This window comes from Eretmochelys imbricata, chromosome 11, assembly GCF_965152235.1.
Source record: "Eretmochelys imbricata isolate rEreImb1 chromosome 11, rEreImb1.hap1, whole genome shotgun sequence".
NCBI classification, from domain to species: Eukaryota; Metazoa; Chordata; order Testudines; family Cheloniidae; genus Eretmochelys; species Eretmochelys imbricata.
In genome coordinates, this window is record NC_135582.1 from 51,175,526 (window position 1) to 51,195,300 (window position 19,775).

Here is a 19,775-nt window from a genome sequence, read left to right on the forward strand (position 1 = left end):
TACAAAGAAAAGGAAAGGCAAATGTGTTTCACTGAGCAGTTAACACATGCTGTCAAAGCATAATAAAATTCACAGCAGGAAAAGTAAGACAATAGTGTACATTTCTTAGATGGATCATTAAAGGAAAATATGCAATTTTATTTAGGCCATCCAGTGAAAGATTAAAGTTTTAAAACTCTGTAGCTAATTGTTAACATGGTTTAAGACATCATTTTTTTACAGGAACCTTCCCTGTAGAAATATTGGAGATAACAGTTTTGTTTTTGATTTATTGTTTTTTATTGATTTTTGAAGAAATGAATACAATAGAGAAATCTAAGAAAAACAGTCTTCTAGATATACAACATAATACATCAGAATAAAGGTAATATGCAGTCAATGTTTGGAACATCTGCATGGTGAAGAAAATATCAGAAAGACAAGGGCAAACCACCTTGGATTGAAATACCACTTTTATAGGGAGGAGGAGGAAATCCAGAGATCAGGGCTCCAGATCTGATTTTAAGTTCAGTGAAAGGTAATTAAAATGGAAAATCTCATAAATGCCCAGGATGAAAAGTTAAGTTATTATATACCATTAAAAAGTCACAAAGCCTTTCTGGATAGTCAAATTTGTTTCTTATCTAGATTGATGTCGCTTATCTGGTCTTATCTTGTCTCCTGAAATAATGGAGTTACGGGACGAATTTGACGTTCATTTTCCAGCAAGAATTTTACCTAGCGGTCAGTGTTAAGCATAGTTTGTCATCACTATTCTAATACTATTCCCATAATATTTTGACATATTATAATTAGTTAGAAGTAGCTGAAGCCTTGTACAGCCAAGGTATGTGATTTTAAATTGACATGCGGGGATCTGCATTCATGCTTGTAAAAGGAAGCTCTTTCACATGACTGTGTATCTGCTGTAACTCCAATACCAAACAACTCTGCTGATTATTTTCTGTTTGGTTAGAGATAAGGTACAGCAATTCTACAAAGTGGTAGTACTTTGGAGAGGAAGGATGCTCCAGTGTAGAGTACTAGCCTGGGACTGGGGAAACCTGGATTCAAGTGCCTGATCTGCCACAGACTTTCTGTGGGATTATGGACAAGTTTGTTAGCGCCAGAGTTTTAAAGGTATTTAGGTGCCTAATGATGTAAATAGGTATCTTTTGGCATCAGAGAGTCAGGCACCTTGGTACTTTTGAAAATCCAAGTAGGTGCCCATCTGCATCTTTAGACACTAAGTACCTTTACAAATCTGGCCATTAGCCTCTCTGTGCCTCATTTCTCAATCTGTAAAATTGGGGAAATAGTACTGCGTTACCTCACAGGGATAAATTTATTAAAGTCTGTGAGGTGCTGAGATACTGTGGTAATGTGGCCCTTTATTATTACCTGCGATAGAAATATACTTATCTGAATAAAATTAGGATGACTGATGCATTTAAAGTTACAATAAGAATCAATAAGGCATTTAATCTAGTGCAATTTTTTTTGTTTTGCTTTTTTGTAGACAAAACATGGATGCACACTCCTGAGGCTTTATCCAAGCATTATATTCCCTACAATGCAAAGGTAAGAAAATGTCAATTAATTTCCTCTTTGTTTAAATTTTTAAAAATAAAATGAAAGGAAATTTTGAAATAAAAAGTCATTTTGAATAGAAAAATTGAAACATTTAATTTTGAAAATGTCAAAATGCTTCAATTTTTTTGATTTTCTTTTACTGAAACAGTTCAGCGAAATCAACCCGAATTTGTGAAATGTTTCAATGTTCCCAAATCTGCTTTTTAGTTTTATTTGTTTGCTGGAAAAACTTTCAGGCAAAAAATTTCACCCAGTTCTGTTTGGTGGATTCACTGCTGCATGGATTCTCTTCCTCTCCTCACAAGGAGTGCTGTCAATGTATCAAGCTACTTCAGCTCATCAGAGAGGTTCCTCAGCCAGCTCGTGGTCTTAACGATGAGGATTCCTTCCTCATCCCCTATACATCTGACCAGCACCTGTTGTTCTGATTGTGTGCTGGGCCTCTGATTTGTCCTGTAGAGGCAGGTGATGAGAGACTGTTACAAAGATTTCAAATTTTGAAGGTTGTCACATCAGACTGATAACAAGATTTTTTGCTATAAGCTGGAGACTTATCAGTTGGAAGCAACAGAAGAGGAAAAAGACCTGGGTGTACTGGTTGATCACAGGATGACTATGAACCATAAATGTAATATGGCCATGAAAAAGGCAAATGCAGCCCTATGATGCATCAGGCAAGGTATTTCCAGTAGAGACAGGAAGTGTTAGTACCATTACACACGGCACTGGTGCAGAGAAGGGCTACTAGGATGATCCAAGGAATGGAAAACCTATCTTTTGAGAGGAAACTCAAAGAGTCTGGCTAGTTCAGTCTAAACCAGGGGTTCTCAAACTTCATCGCACCGTGACCCCCTTCTGACAGCAAAGTTACTGCATGACCCCCAGAAGGGGAGCAGAGACCAGGCCCCACTGCCTTGGGTGGGAAGAGAAGGGGCCACAGCCCGAGCCCCACTGCCCGAGGTGGACCTCAGGCTTCAGCTTCAGCCTGGGTCCCAGCAAGTCTAATGCTGGCCCTGGCGACCCCATTAAAATGGGGTCACGACCCACATTGGGGTCCCAACTCACAGTTTGAGAACCGCTGGTCTAAACAAAAGAAAACTGAGGGGAGATATAAGTGCTCTCTATAAATACATCAGAGGGGTAAAGGAGGAGGAGTTATTTAAGTTAAGCACCAATGTGGACACAAGAACAAATGGATATAAACTGGCCATCAATAAGTTTAGGCTCGAATTAGGCGAAGGTTTCTAACCATCAGAGGAGTGAAGTTCTGGAACAGCCTTCCAAGGGGAGCAGTGGGGACATAAAAACCTAACTGACTTCAAGACTGAGCTTGATATGTTTATGGAGAGGATCGTATGATTGGACTGCCTACAATGGCATGTGGCCCATCAGCTATTGCCAGTAGCAAAAATCCCAATGGCTAGAGATGGGACACTAGATAGGAAGGGCTCTGAGTTACTACAGATAATTCTTTCCCAAGTATCTGCTTGATGGGTCTTGCCTACCTGCTCAGGGTCTAACTGATTGCCATATTTGAGTTTGGGAAGGAATTTTTCCCTGGGTCAGATTGGCAGAGACTCTGGGGTTTCTTCACCTTCCTCTGCAGCATGGGGCATGGGTCACTTGCAGGTTTAAACCAGTGTAAATGGTGAATTCTCTGTAACTTGAATCTTTAAACCATGATCTGAGGACTTCAGTAACTCAGCCACAGGTTAGGGGTCCATTACAGAAGTGGGTGGGTGAGGTTCTGTAGCCTACAATTTGCAGGAGGTCAGACTAGATGATCACAATGGTCCCCTCTGACCTTAAAGTCTAGGAGTCTGAGTCTTCCTGTCATAGATATTTGGTGGAATCATTGTTTCATCCATGTGTCAAGAGCAAAACCGTAACTGGACTTTGATCTCATAAAATAAATGTCCATGACCAAGTTACCTCCTCCATCTTCATTTTTCTTCTCTAGCTCTGATTTCTTTCTTGAATCTGTATAGAGGCAGAGGAATCTCATAGATAGGAGTTGATACAGGTATTCTGGAAAGTATTTCAAAATGCAGAAGGAAACAAAGAAACAGTGGATGACACAGTAATACCCATAAAAACAACAGTCCAGCATCAACAATTGTTAATGGAAATAATATTCAGTGGAAGACTATCTTCAGGCTTATTGTAAAGGTCAGTCATTCCAAGCAGATATCTATTTGGCTGAATGCATTCTCTAGTATATCTACCATTTAGTATGTGTTCACATCATCTAAGTTGTATTGGGTCTCTCTGTTACTTACCTTGAGCATTGGCAGATTGTGCAGCATACTCACCAGGATATCTTTGTAACTTCTCCAGTGCTGAGAGCATGCAACTGGTTTCCATCAATGCAGCACATTGGTATAAAATGTTTGGCTGATATATCATAAATGAGGCTGCGAGTCTGTCACGGAGGTCATGGAATCCGTGACCTCTGTGACTTCTGTATCCGCTGGTGCTGGCTCAGCCCCTGGGCCAGCAGCAGCAGTTTGAGTGTGTGGGCAGGGGCTAGCAGTAGGGGGTTGGATGGTGCAGGGAGGGGGGAGGGGCACTTACCTGGGGTGGGAGGCTCCCCGGCTCCCACTGGCATGCCCCCTCTGCAGCTCCTAGGTGGTGGAGGGGCTGGGGAGGGGGCTCCGTGCCCACAAGCCTTGCCCCCGCAGCTCCCACTGGCTGAAGCTCCCGGCCAATAGGAGCTGCGGCAGCAGGTGCTTGTGGTAGGAGCTGCAGTGCCCCTGCCCTGGCCCCTGCCTCTGCCACCTAGGTGCTGCAGGGATGTGGAACCGGGTCAGAAGCCACTGACAGCCCCATCACCCGCCCCTCCAGCACAGACTCCGGGCCGCGTGCTGTGTCACGGCCCAACTCCTCCCACCAGCACCAGCGGGGGTCCCGGGCTGCGCACTGCGCCATGGATCACCACCCCCCAGCACCAGTAGGGTCCCGGACCACCTCCCCCAGCACCAGTGATGCCCCTGGACCTCCCTCCCCAGCGCACCCATGGCCCCCTGCCCGAGTTTTAGTCACAGCGGGTATTTTTAGTAAAAGTCATGGACAGGTCACTGGCCCGTGAATTTTTGTTTATGGCCCATGACCTGGCTATGACTTTTTTTACTAAAAATACCCGTGACTAAAACATAGCCTTAATCATAAACAAGCCTCTTCTGCACATGCTTTGCTAGAAGCACCACAGCAATAATCACAAGCTCATTAAATAGAATCTTTCAAAATTTCGCTTTAGTCTTGCAAAGACTAGTTGTTTCTCAGCAGTCAGCATTGCTATCAATTCAGGTGCCAGTCATGCTATTATCTTGTATTTTGAAAACAATATTGTAAGATTTAGGGAGCAAAAATCTATAAAAATGGAATACCACTTGTAATGGATCAGTCAGCGAGAGTGCCTGAGTTTGAAACTACTATATTGATTCCTCTATTTATAAGCCTATATTTCAAAATAATAGCCCCAGAATTAAATTAATTACATTAAGTATAAATGTATGATGCTATAGTGTAGCAGTAGTATGATTTCTAATGGTAAAGAATTATTATTTTACTCAGGATGAGCTTTTTACAAAAACAGGCTGTTATTCATTTACAATATGAATATAAAACCCAATATCCACTCTAATATTTGAAACATTTGGCTCCCCACCAATGGCAATAATTTTCCTGGCTGCAACAGAAAGACTGAAATCCAGATCCTCAGCTGGTGTAAATTGGCATAGATCCACTGAGGCCAATGAGCTGTGCAAGTTTACACCAGTTAAGGATCTGTCTTTTCAATCCCAACTTTAAAGTGTCATTTTCATTACATTTTCTTGGCTTCCAATATTTTTCTTAGCTTTTAAGATTAAGGACATACATACATAAGTCCATCATTACTTTTTGTAGCACTCCAATTTTGTAACTCTATAATACTAAAAAGTGTATCCAACCAATTGAATATATTGTGCAAAATAATGGAACAAGCTTACGAAGTTCCCGAGACTGGGCTCAATAGTTTTTAGAAAGTGCTTACTGGCCACATAAATAGTACCCCATTGAGAATTCTACAGTATTGCATATCCTATCTCCTCCTGCACTGACAAAGAACGATACCGTGACACTATTTCTCATGGGAATGATTGGATAAGGTAATTAGTTTCGTGAAAAGAAATAAAGATGAACTGCTTAAAAAGTCAAACAGAATAAAGCTTTATTATGGAAAATAATACCATAGAATCACATCCAAGTACATAACTCAGTTTAAATCAGCTAAACTAAAATAAATTCTCCAGAATAAAAAAAAGGAGTATACTAAGAATTTTTCCTGATTTTTTTTCAAAAAGTTAATGTTTTTTTCTGAGATGATGGAGAAGAAAATAAATTGGTAGTACATAACCAGAAATACTTTTTTTTTTTTTTTTTTAAAAAGGCAGTGTACGTGCAATACATTACTATAGGTCTTTTTATATAAAAAGGCCAAGCAAAAGCAAATTCAGTGCAAGCTGAAAGGCCTAGCACCTTGCAGAATGGAGCTTTTATGTACAAATTGTAGAAGATTCATTGATAGTTTCTTTTTCTTTTCTTTTTTTGTTGCTTTAGAAAGTCCTTTTCATATATTTTAATAAAGAATTGGCAATGTATTATACTTCAGAGCACAGCATAGGCAACTTTAGTTGGGGTCCATGGCTGTAATTGCATCCACAGAAATCAGGCCAGTCAGAACAAACCCAAGTGGTGGTATGATCTGGCACACGAGGTCGCAGTGCTATTCAGGTTTTGTTCCTGCCATTGATGGTGTGGGAAGTGACTAGCCTGCCCCAGACAGGCCCAGATCCAGTTGTTGCTGCCACTAGCATAATTGCATCAGGCCCAAAGTGACCCACAGGGCTGAAGTTCAGCAAGATGTGGGACGGGGAACAGCCACCCAGCAGCACTGCCCTGCTTTTATTCCCCACAGATTGGGCAGCAACTCCACAGGGCTGGGCCCTCTCTGATCCTCCCCTCTCCTCCGCCCCTACCCCCCGCCATCCCGTCTCCATCCAAAGTGGGATGGGAGCAACACCACAAGCCTGGGCACTCACTGACCCTCCCTGGTCCTTCATTCACACATCTATTGAATCGAATGGCTACACCTACTCCTGCAGCACAGCAAGTCCTAGACTCCCCACACAAACACACACACACACACACACACACATACACACACACGCTACTGATGTGTTATTTATTAAAGAGACTACCTCCAAAGGCAGAGTTCTATGATTTCATTTGTTCCCACTAGGGATGAAATCCTGGCAATATAGAGCCAAAGGATGTTTTGCATTGTTCTCAATTTAAAATTCAGAGAAGTGCTTTTTGTTTTGGTTTTTATAAACCTAAACATTTGAGATTCCGGCCAGGAAAGATAAGAATGACTCCAGATGTTATTTCAAAAGAAGGGCTTTGTGCTAGTTTCCACCACTGTCCTATGCTGCTCCCACTGAAGTCAATGACAGAAAGCTTGCAATGACTTCAGTGGAATCAGGACTGAGGGTGTTCTCAAGATGTAACTGTGCTGGAAGTTTAAATGGGTGATAAAAAGCATTTTTGAGCTATAGGGAGGCAAGCTTTATAAAAAATTAAATATTTCTCATTGATGTAATTCTCATAGTGCCTTGTAATTAAAAAACAGATTGATGAATTGTCTTCAAACTTTTGAGAAAAATTCTCCTTTGCCTTAAAGGTAATTCTGGGCGTTTTCAGGTTCAACACATTTTCCAAGACAAAATGATTAGGGTGATTCAAATAGAGTTTTATAACAGACTCTGGTTGCACCTTTAGTTATGGAAAGATTGCTCTCTCTCCATAATCTTCCCCTACTGAACTAAGGTATGTGTTCTGCCAATAGCAAGTTATTTCTTCCCAAAGCAGCAATAACTCTACAGTGTCACTTCGGTAGTACATTATATTGTTTTTCCATATTTCATATGTAATCATTTGGCTATTCGCTGACTTCTTTCATATTTCCATAGGGGGCATGCACACACGTTTGTGCTTTTTATTGGATCTGCCACATGGGTCCAATATTAGTGCTGGTGGCTGGCATCATGGTAAGAAGATGGTTTTGGGATTACACTGCGGCTGGAGGCTATTATTGTCATACTTTACTATACATGCCACACTAAACTCACGGGAATGTACTGCCCAAAGACTGATAATGGCTTGGTGATGTATGAGGCAACCATGTTTTCAAATCAGTTTCAGGCTTATTTTCTTTCCACCACTTAAAACTTCAAGTTTGAGCTATGGATGAATTTGTTGATTCTCACCCAAGTTCATACTTGTCATTTAAAATAATAATAATAACCTTCCAGAAAAAGTTGTTGTGACCCATCTGTGCTACCCTACCTTTGACAATCAATCATTTGAAAACATTCCAGACAGTACACATATCCCTACACAACATGCCATCAGGGATATTTCATCCCCATTACTAAATGTGCAGTTTGGAATTAGAAATCTATAATACAAGCTAGATATGTAACAAGCACCAAATGCATTACAATTACATATCTAGCAACAAAATATTGCCTGAGAAAGTTATGTGGTATCAATCCTGGCCACAACACACAAACTTTATTCATTGCAGTCTAAACTGATTCATTTTTATCTGATAACACTTTCTCCATCATATGTTAGTCCTGGACTAAGCTCAAAAGTTTTGCCAAAAGAGCTATGTTGGTTAGGAGGGTGAAAAAAATCACACCCCTAACCAATATAGCAATGCTGGGAAAAGTCCTGGTATAGACACAGTTATAAATTGGCAAAAAAAGTGCTTTTTCTGGTATAGTTTATTTCACTCAGAACACTGGAAGAAACTATACCTGCAAATACTCTTGCCCAAATAAGCTGCCATCTCCATTAGGAGGATTTCCTAGTATAGCTGTGCCTAGGTAGCTTTCGAGAGTCGACAAGGCCTTATTCTCTTATAGCCTTCTGCCTTATAGGTCTGTCAGATTCTGAACGCCCTTGGTTTATTTCCTTTTTTCCGTCATGATTTTCCTTTTAAGCCGATACATTTATCTCAGTTCCTCTTTCTGTTAATGACGCTTTCCTCTGGAATTCCTATTTATGCCTATTATAAATTAGGGTGCCATTGGATGAGGGTAGCCCCATGATGACTGATATTAGCATGAGGAATAATTCTAAAATTGTAATAAATATATCACAAACAAAGGAGGCAAATGACAGAGTCTGGAATGACTATGGTCTTGGGCAGGTAAAAATAAATGAGACAATGCAAAGGGAAATTGTATACCATTTTCAAGAAAACTAAATGTAAAGAATGCCGGAAATGACAAGACACGGTAAAATAAAATAATAAAGATTAGAAGGTAAATGTTAGGTATAGTGAGACATTCTGAAGAGAGCTCCAAAATATCAGAAGTAAGAAACTAATGAAAGAGAAAGGGAGAACATAACAGGACATATAATGAGACATAGGAAAAGAAGATAATCATATTAAAATAATTATATTAACATTGTTTCAAATAATTTTCATTAAATAATACCAAAATATTCTAGATATCTTCATATTAATGTAGCAAATGTTTAAACACACAATAAACTCAGTATTGAAAGAAAAATTAAATAATAGACAGGGCAGAAAATTAAAATTAGTGCAAGAAAATGTAGATCCGTAGTTATTGTATTATATTAGGATCCCTAGCTTTGGGTTCCATTGTGCCAGATAGAACAAACACATAGTAAGAGACATTTCCTTCCCCCAGAGAATCTTGAACTTTAGATCTCCAAAGAGAACTGCATAGAAAAACCCTCTGTGACTTCAGAGGGCCGGGAGAGTCTGCCTGTGCAGTTGTGTTTTGAGGGATCAAACATTTGAATAACAAGAAAACAGAGGGTGGGAGAAAGGAGGGGAACTGAAGTACAGAGGGATTAAGGAGCGAGATTTTCAAAGGAACTCACCTGTCACGGAGGCAGCTAAATGGGCCAGATTTTCCAAAGTTCTCAGATCCCAACACTTCCCATTTCTCTCATTGTTCTCAGCGGAAGTGGGTGGATGCTGAGCACTTCTGACAATCTGGCCACTTATTAGGTTCTTACATGGGAGCTTTACGGTACCAAGCTCTTTTGAAAACCTGGTCCTCAATGACTTGCCCAACGTTACTCAGGAAAGCTGCAGCAGAGCCAAGAATTGAACCCAGATCTCCTGAGTGTCAGTCCATTCTTTTAACCACAAAACTGAGGGATAGCTCAGTGGTTTGAGCATTGGCCTGCTAAACCCAGGGTTGTGATTTCAATCCTTGAGGGGGGCCATTTAGGGATCTGGGGCAAAAATTGGGGATTGGTCCTGCTTTGAGCAGGAGTTGGACTAGATGACCTCCTGAGGTCCCTTCCAACCCTGATATTCTGGTAATATGCTGACCCTCTCTGCTGGTAAACTGTCCTGTCAATAATTAAGAGATTATGGTGCAGTAATATAAATAATATGTACAGAATATAGCACCTATGAATGGAGGCTTCCAAATTCAAAAACACATGCACACTGTGTGTGCCAGTCAAGCATACACACAAATGTACAATGCATGTGCACAAGTCAGGGTAGCTTGCATACCTTAATAGGTATGTGGCTACTGGCTAGTGTATGTGTACAAATGTTTGCCTTATATGTGCATTCGTTTCAGCTCACCCACAATCTTTGGATAATTTGGACCATATTTCATATATGCCGCTATGGAGATTAAACGTCAAAGATTTTGTATTCCTACTTCCTTTTTAAGATATCTGCAGGCTAAGTTTATAATATCAATGCCCACATCAGAGTACTACTGTTGTACTAGTTACAGGCATCCAGGGAAATATGTGCAAAAGATTTGGCAAAGATATACTTTCATAAGATAATTCATATATGATAAATAATTGAAATAAAGTGAAAACACTTAGCTACTTCTAATTTCTGAAACCCGAACTTTGAGCAAATACTCCTATACCTGGAACTTGATCTGTAACTAAGCTAATGTGCCATCAACTGAATGTAGTTTTAATAAATAGGTGGCCAATGTGCCATCAAGGCATAGCCACAACTCTGACTTTCAACAGTATTCAGTTAGTTTGTTCTAAAGTTTGTTCAGTGCTGGTTTGAATGAAATGTTATGGCATACAATTTGCTCATTTATCCAAATGTGCATTCCTGTCCCTTGCTTAAAAAAAAAAGATAAAATAAAAGCAACATTGGTCAAATATCTTTGCCTGATTCTGATCTCAGTTACATTAGTGAATTATTGCCTTATTGGAATTAAGCTTTATATATAGCTTTAATTCCAATAAGGCAATATATATATAGGTGTAAGTGACAGAATCAGAATATTGGCTACATGAACTGTAACTAATACACATTAGAAATAACAATTAAAAGGCAAATTCAGATATTCAATCCACCCAACAAATCTCTCATTTGCTACGTATATCTCTTTCATATTCTGCACTTGGTCCCTTCACAATACCAATTAATAGGATTTTTCTGTAGGGATCAGGTACAGAATATAAAACAGAGATCTGAAATGCAAATAAAAGGTATAAGCTGTATATTCCAGAGGAGGACTTGACCTTACCAATTTTTCTCTCTAGATAGATAGATAGAAACATCATATAATGTATAGTATTTATATGTATATTACTATATAATGTGTGTGTGTGGAGAGAGAGAGAGAGAGAGAGAGAGAGCAAACAGAATATAACCTAGTATACATAAGCTGCCAGAAAACAGTGAGAGCAGCTGTATATATGTAGCTAGGTCTTCCATGTTTGTGTATCTCATTGTCCTTGACTGAAGCAGTTAGCTCCATTTGTTTTGAGAAAATTATTTTATAGGACAAGCATACATTGAGATGATAATCCAACATGCTCTGACGTTTTGTGCAATAACAAAGTCAGTGTAATAAAAATTATTTACAGAGAAGACAAGTGGAAATTTTCCCATTGTGGCAATATCCCTCTTCTTGCAGCAAGTTTACATTAACATACTTTGACATTATACACTATATCAAAGGAGATATTTCCAGAGATATAACTTGAAGTTTAAAAACAGGCATTTGTTGAATCTTTATATAACAATTTTGAAGGGCCTTTATGTCAGATCCTGTCCCATTGAAGTTAGTTGACAAAACTCCCACTGACTTCTCTGGGGGCTGGAACATGCTTCTACCAGGTTAATGGTATACCAACTACTCTTTGGATTCTTCCACCCTGTGGCACTTCTCCTGCCTGTGAGTCTGCACACTGTTTATACTGTCCTTATTTCTCTATTGAATTAAACTAGTGAAACACAATTGTTTAATCTTCTCCACAGGATTATCTGAAAATACTTAATGAGAAAAATTGACTATAAAGTAAATAAATTTGAGGGAGGAAAGAAAATAGTTCTTAATATTTTAAGCTAATGTAAAATAAACCCAAGTGATAAAAGTCATTTATAGGAAAAATCAATAAGCTAAAGACTTAATGTTGATCCATATAAGAGTACATTAGTTAGATAACTAAAAGATTTGCCAGTCATAGTAACTGAGTTGGAAGTAGGATCAATAAGATGACCTTTGGCTTAAGAATCAAATAAGATGCAAGCGAGCTGGAGGTATAAGATGACACAAAAAAGTAAGGTCCACAAATAATTTTAGGTAAGGGGTTTTTAAAGCTGGAATTGAAAATAATTTATGAGAGTCAACAAAGTCCTCAAAGGTTGGGGGTGATGTGCTCAGAGTTATAGCCCTGAGCAAGGAGCTGTATGTGGTAGAGCTTTGAACAACTAAAAGTTTGGGAAGCAGAAATAAGTGGTGGCGTAATAAGGAATTGAATCTTATGTATGTACTTCATATTACAAGATGAACAAACAAACAGATTGCTGAAAATGTCTTTCCTGCTGTTCAGCGGGAAGTTTTTTTCTGAAGCTCCATGAAATTGGTTCATTTAAATATCATTCGTGACTGGGTCTTCAGCAGCTGAATAAAATATATATATAGCTGCTGGCACAGAATGGGGCTTCATGCATATTATGGCGATGTAGACCATAACATCACAAAGACTTTTTTATATCCTAATATACTTTTGACTGACATAAACATAGCAAGAGTAGAAAGATGGGAAAACACCTTTAGATTGCAGTGATAAGGAATAGAAATGGAAGATGGTAGAAAGATGAAGGAATGTTGCTGAAAACCTGGAGGGGCAGGAAAGGAACAAATTTAAGGATTGATCCTGTAGGCTACTGAGCTGCTCCTATAGAGGACGCTTGGGAGCTGAAAAGCCTTTGGGGCCACACAGGTACCATTTAGCTCCTTGCAATCTTTTTATAATCTTACCCCCCAAAAAACCTGCAAGGAGTGCCATGTAGGCCATGTTCTGCACCCAGGCAGAGCCTCACTGAAGTCAGAAAGGATCTTTGCAGGCTCAGACGTCCACCTGTGTTGGGCAGCTTGTCGGAGCAGGACCCAAATTTATATTTATTACATAAATATGTTTTTTGACATTGACACCATTATATAGTGGTAGTGCTATCTGAACATTGCTGGGGTTATTTGTCAACTAACCATTCATGCAAATACTTAAATATAGTACTACAATAATATTGTTGTCTGTAAAACTGACCACAGTTTACCGAACTAATTATTTAGTGCAGTATTTATAAGGGGGAAAAAATGAATCTAGCTGTCAAAGCTATAATTTAAAGCCATCGGAAAATACCCTTTAAAATTTCTATTCACCTGAAAGTAGTTTCATAGAATCATAGAATGTCAGGGTTGGAAGGGACCTCAGGAGGTCATCTAGTCCAACCCGCTGCTCAAAGCAGGACCAATCCCCAACTAAATCATCCCAGCCAGGGCTTTGTCAAGACGAGCCTTAAAAACTTCCAAGGAAGAAGATTCCACCACCTCCCTAGGTAACGCATTCCAGTGTTTCACCACCCTCCTAGTGAAAAAGTTTTTCCTAATATCCAACCTAAACCTTCCCCACTGCAAATTGAGACCATTACTCCTCGTTCTGTCATCTGCTACCACTGAGAACAGTCTAGATCCATCCTCTTTGGAACCCCCTTTCAGGTAGTTGAAAGCAGCTATCAAATCCCCCCTCATTCTTCTCTTCCGCAGACTAAACAATCCCAGTTCCCTCAGCCTCTCCTCATAACTCATGTGTTCCAGTCCCCTAATCATTTTTGTTGCCCTCCACTGGACGTTTTCCAATTTTTCCACATCCTTCTTGTAGTGTGGGGCCCAAAACTGGACACAGTACTCCAGATGAGGCCTCACCAATGTCAAACAGAGGGGAACGATCATGTCCCTCGATCTGCTGGCAATGCCCCTACTTATACATCCCAAAACGCCATTGGCCTTCTTGGCAACAATGGCACACTGTTGACTCATTTTCAGCTTCTCGTCCACTGTAACCCCTAGGTCCTTTTCTGCAGAACTGCTGCCGAGCCATTCGGTCCCTAGTCTGTAGCAGTGCATGGGATTCTTCCATCCTAAGTGCAGGACTCTGCACTTGTCCTTGTTGAACCCATTAGATTTCTTTTGGCCCAATCCTCTAATTTGTCTAGGGCCCTCTGTATCTTATCCCTATCCTCCAGTGTATCTAGCTCTCCTCCCAGTTTAGTGTCATCTGCAAACTTGCTGAGGGTGCAGTCCACACCATCCTCCAGATCATTAACGAAGATATTGAACAAAACCAGCCCGAGGGCCGACCCTTGGGGCACTCCGCTTGATACCAGCTGCCTACTAGACATGGAGCCATTGATCACTACCCGTTGAGCCCGACAATCTAGCCAGCTTTGTATCCACCTTATAGTCCATTCATCCAGCCCATATGTCTTTAACTTGCTGGCAAGAATACTGTGGGAGACCGTGTCAAAAGCTTTGCTAAAGTCAAGGAACACCACATCCACTGCTTTCCCCTCATCCACAGAGCCAGTTATCTTGTCATAGAAGGCAATTAGATTAGTCAGGCATGACTTGCCCTAGCTGAATCCATGCTGACTGTTCCTGATCACTTTCCTCTCCTCTAAGTGCTTCAGAATTGATTCCTTGAGGACCTGCTACATGATTTTTCCAGGGACTGAGGTGAGGCTGACTGGCCTGTAGTTCCCAGGATCCTCCTCCTTCCCCTTTTTAAATATGGGCACTACATTAGCCTTTTTCCAGTCGTCTGGGACCTCCCCTGATCGCCATAAGTTTTCAAAGATAATGGCCAATGGCTCTGCAATCACATCCACCAACTCCTTTAGCACTCTCGGATGCAGCACATCCGGCCCCATGGACTTGTGCTCGTCCAGTTTTTCTAAATAGTCCCGAACCACTTCTTTCTCCACACAGGGCTGGTCACCTCCTCCCCATGCTGTGCTGCCCAGTGCAGTAGTCTGGGAGCTGACCTTGTTTGTGAAGACAGAGGCAAAAAAAGCATTGAGTACATTAGCTTTTTCCACATCCTCTGTCACTAGGTTGCCTCCCTCATTCAGTAAGGGGCCCACACTTTCCTTGACTTTCTTCTTGTTGCTAACATACCTGAAGAAACCCTTCTTGTTACTCTTAACATCTCTAGCAAGCTGCAACTCCAGGTGTGATTTGGCCTTCCTGATTTCACTCCTGCATGCCCGAGCAATATTTTTATACTCTTCCCTGGTCATTTGTCCAATCTGCCACTTCTTGTAAGCTGCTTTTTTGTGTTTAAGATCAGCAAGGATTTCACTGTTAAGCCAAGCTGGTCGCCTGCCATATTTACAATTCTTTCTGCACATCGGGATGGTTTGTCCCTGTAACCTCAACGCATGTTTTCCAGCATGACTTTTTAAAAAAAACTTTATAAGGAACAAAATAGCTATGCTGCATATCAATATTGGAATTGTTTAAAACAATGTTTTTTCCCCAGAACACAATAAGGTATATTAAATATTTTTATATATATAACTTGCATTACGTTTACATTTCTCTCTTTTTAGTGAACTCCTATAGGAATCAGCTGTGTTTAATTAGATTGTAATGACACCATATTTGTCAACTGAAAAATATTTTACGGGTGTTTCTTTTATTATTTAGATGCACAGTAAATGATGGGTAGGCCCTAATCTGCTTTTCTTTTAGTTCAGCTTGTTATATTTATGGATGCCAAATTCTTCGTAAACTATCTGTCCTGCTTAACTGTCTTTACCCCAAAATTCAGATTTACTCTAGGGGCATGTGCAGGTTCTAATGTTTGCATTTCTTGTGTTTTTGTTTGTTTTTCACTCAAGAAGCTATTTGTGACCCAAAATAATGAGACACCTGTTCTTTTCATTGGCATTCAATTCATGAATGGTGGAAATACTATGAGAAGATTTCATGTTGCCTTATTTCAGTTCTATAAATGACTTTTGGAGGCCAGAAAGCTTTTGGGAAAATGCAGATACCAATAACCAGATACTCCAGTGTAGTAACATTCTATTCTACACAATGCGCCAGACCCTGTCCAATCGTTAGAGAAATATGTAAGGCCCAAAAGACAGCAGAACAGGATAGTTTTCCCACACAAGTAGGGCAAGCCAGAATTTATTCAAGTGGGTTAATATATCCACTGAGTGCTATATAATTGGGAGAGGGACAAATAGATTAACAAAGATGTGACTCCACTGGTGAAACTTCTTATGTGGAGATCTGGTGCTCCACAACCAGCCCTTCCACCACACAGAACCCTTGTGCAAAGCTCAGTTCAATAGGGCTTTGTGAAGGGAGTTAGGAATTGGCCCAGGCTGAATAACTGATGCAATGCAAATGCCTATGCTATATTACGACAAGTACATAAAGCAAAGGATTGATACACAAATGGCAGAAGTCACAGCATATGAACACTTTGGGTCTGATTCTCCAACTGCCTTGCACCTTGTGTAGTTGTTACTAACTGTATAAAAGTGAATGAACAGAAGGTGTCCTTAAGCATTTTATGTTCTTTCTACACAGATGCAAATGACTACACAGAGTGCAAGGCAGTTAGAGAATCAGGCCTTTAGTCTTCAAGCTACAGAACAACATATCAGAATATAATACTGCTTAAGAAAGCTTTTTCACTTTTCTGAAGAAAACGGGGGGACATGCTGTGTTTGAAGCTACTCAGAGCTTTATACGCTTGGAAGTAGTCCCTTGGGAGTGGAGCCTCAGTTTTTGGGTGGACAGAATAAGAAATTATGAAGTTGCTAGATAATAGGGTGACCAGATGACAAGAACAAAATAATGGGACACATGGGGGAGCAGCCACAGGGCCGGGTCTAGGTTTTTTGCCGCCCCAAGCAAAAAAAACAACCAAAAAAAGCCGGAGTGCCGCCGAAGCAAAATATCGGGACAAATGGCATCCCAACTGTACATCGGTCGGGACACGGAACAAACAACTAAATATCAGAGGTTTCAGAGTAACAGCCGTGTTAGTCTGTATTCACAAAAAGAAAAGGAGTACTTGTGGCACCTTAGAGACTAACCAATTTATTTGAGCATAAGCTTTCGTGAGCTATAGCTCACTTCATCGGATGCATACTGTGGAAAATACAGAAGATGTTCATATACATACAAACCGTGAAAAAATGGGTGTTTACCACTACAAAAGGTTTTCTCTCCCCCCACCCCACTCTCCTGCTGGTAATAACTTATCTAAAGTGATCAATCTCCTTACAATGTGTATGATAATCAAGGTGGGCCATTTCCAGCACAAATCCAGGGTTTAACAAGAAAGTCTGAGGAAGGGGGGGTAGGAAAAAACAAGGGGAAATAGGTTACCTTGCATAATGACTTAACCACTCCCAGTCTCTATTCAAGCCTAAGCTAATTGTATCCAATTTGCAAATGAATTCCAATTCAACAGTCTCTCGCTGGAGTCTGGTTTTGAAGTTTTTCTGTTGTAATATCGCAACTTTCACGTCTGTAATCGCATGACCAGAGAGATTGAAGTGTTCTCCTACTGGTTTATGGTTTGTCTGTAGGCAAGGACTGGCCTGTCTCCCAAGGTTTGTGAGAGACAAAGGATGACCCAACACTCTCACAAATCTTGGGAGACAGGCCAGTCCTTGCCTACAGACAGCCCCCCAACCTGAAGCGAATACTCACCAGCAACCACATACCACACAACAGAACCACTAACCCAGGAACCTATCCTTGCAACAAAGCCCGTTGCCAACTGTGCCCACATATCTATTCAGGGGACACCATCACAGGGCCTAATAACATCAGCCACCCTATCAGAGGCTCGTTCACCTGCACATCTACCAATGTGATATATGCCATCATGTGCCAGCAATGCCCCTCTGTCATGTACATTGGTCAAACTGGACAGTTTCTACGTAAAAGAATAAATGGACACAAATCAGATGTCAAGAATTATAACATTCATAAACCAGTCGGAGAACACTTCAATCTCTCTGGTCACGCAATTACAGACATGAAAGTTGCAATATTACAACAGAAAAACTTCAAAACCAGACTCCAGTGAGAGACTGTTGAATTGGAATTCATTTGCAAATTGGATACAATTAACTGAGGCTTGAATGGAGACTGGGAGTGGCTAAGTCATTATGCAAGATAACCTATTTCCCCTGTTTTTTTCCTACTCCCCCCCCCTTCCTCAGACGTTCTTGTTAAACCCTGGATTTGTGCTGGAAATGGCCCACCTTGATTATCATACACATTGTAAGGAGAGTGATCACTTTAGATAAGCTATTACCAACAGGAGAGTGGGTTTGGTGGGGAGGGTGGGGAGAAAAACTTGGATTTGTGCTGGAAATGGCCCACCTTGATTATCATACACATTGTAAGGAGAGTGATCACTTTAGATAAGCTATTACCAACAGGAGAGTGGGTTTGGTGGGGAGAAAAACTTGGATTTGTGCTGGAAATGGCCCAACTTGATTATCATACACATTGTAAGGAGAGTGATCACTTTAGATAAGCTATTACCAACAGGAGAGTGGGGTGAGGGGAGAGAAAACCTTTTGTCATGGTAAACACCCATTTTTTCATGGTTTGTATGTATAAGAACATCTTCTGTATTTTCCACAGTATGCATCCGATGAAGTGAGCTGTAGCTCATGGAAGCTTATGTTCAAATAAATTGGTTAGTCTCTAAGGTGCCACAAGTACTCCTTTTCTTTTAACTAAATATCAGGACAGTCCCGAATTCATCGGGACGTCTGGTCAGCCTACTAGATAAATTGCACTGCCATGTTTTGCATTCTGTTTATGTGGTCCTGCAATCACATGTCCCTGCATTTTATCACATGGGTATTGGATAGTCCATGTGCATGAGGTAGCAATGTTCCTACCCACCATGATTTTTATTTACTTTCTATACTGCAAATGTAATTGCTTGCAGTGGGAAATCATATTGTCAGGAAAATGACTTTTTACTGAAGCACACAAGTTTTTAAAAAAATTAAATGGAATTTTCAAACCGATAAAGTAGGGTTGCTTGCTATGGTCCTCCTAATATGTATTGTGGTTGTCAAAACTCCAGCAGGGACCTAAGTATGATAGTATTCAATTTGGTGTCTCCAGAGTTTATTACATTAAACTGACATGAGCACTAAGTTTAGTTCTTATGCATGAGAAAATGAATCTAACTGGGAAGACTCACATTAAAAAGGAAAATCAATAGCAGCACTGTTAAAGCTTTTAAAAATCACATTTTCTTCCTCATTAGAAGTAATTTAAATTTGTACACTACATCTGATATATGCAGTAGAGGGATCTTCTGAGGTGTTAAGTATCCTCAACTTCCATTGATTTCAGTGGGGGTTGAGGGTACTCTGCATCCCCTGGGAATTCCCTCAGCACTTGAGAGGACTAGATCCCAAATTACTTACTTGGAACAAGATGTGTGATGGCTACTCAGAGATGTGGCTATTTGTTCCAGATCGAAGAAAACTAAACCACAGGGATTTCGCCACACAGAATAATAAGGCCTGTTGCAGATAGAGACAAACAAAATAAAGAGAAGTCTACGTGAAAAGGGGTTCCCTGTTCCCTGAAGTCCAGTGAATAGAGATTTGTATAGTTCTCTTAGTGTCCCTTTCTGTTCCATCCCCCTTGCTGGTATATATTCCTCCATCGCTCCTGAACCAGCTCTAAGCAACCAATTAGGCCCATTGACATTCCCCTCCAGGAATTCTTGTTGCACAATTAGATTGTCTGCTGAATTGTAGG

At 40.3% G+C, this 19,775-nt stretch overlaps 1 protein-coding gene across 1 annotated transcript in view; it reads left to right on the forward strand.

The window, feature by feature from the left end:
* The first annotated feature begins 668 nt into the window (after positions 1-668).
* GULP1 (GULP PTB domain containing engulfment adaptor 1) overlaps positions 669-19,775 on the forward strand; it is a 111,949-nt gene continuing 92,842 nt past the window's right edge. Inside the window, exons 1-2 of the mRNA XM_077830399.1 lie at positions 669-723; positions 1,499-1,560. Coding sequence (XP_077686525.1) covers positions 669-723; positions 1,499-1,560 — 117 coding nt within the window. The remainder of the gene's footprint in view (positions 724-1,498; positions 1,561-19,775) is intronic.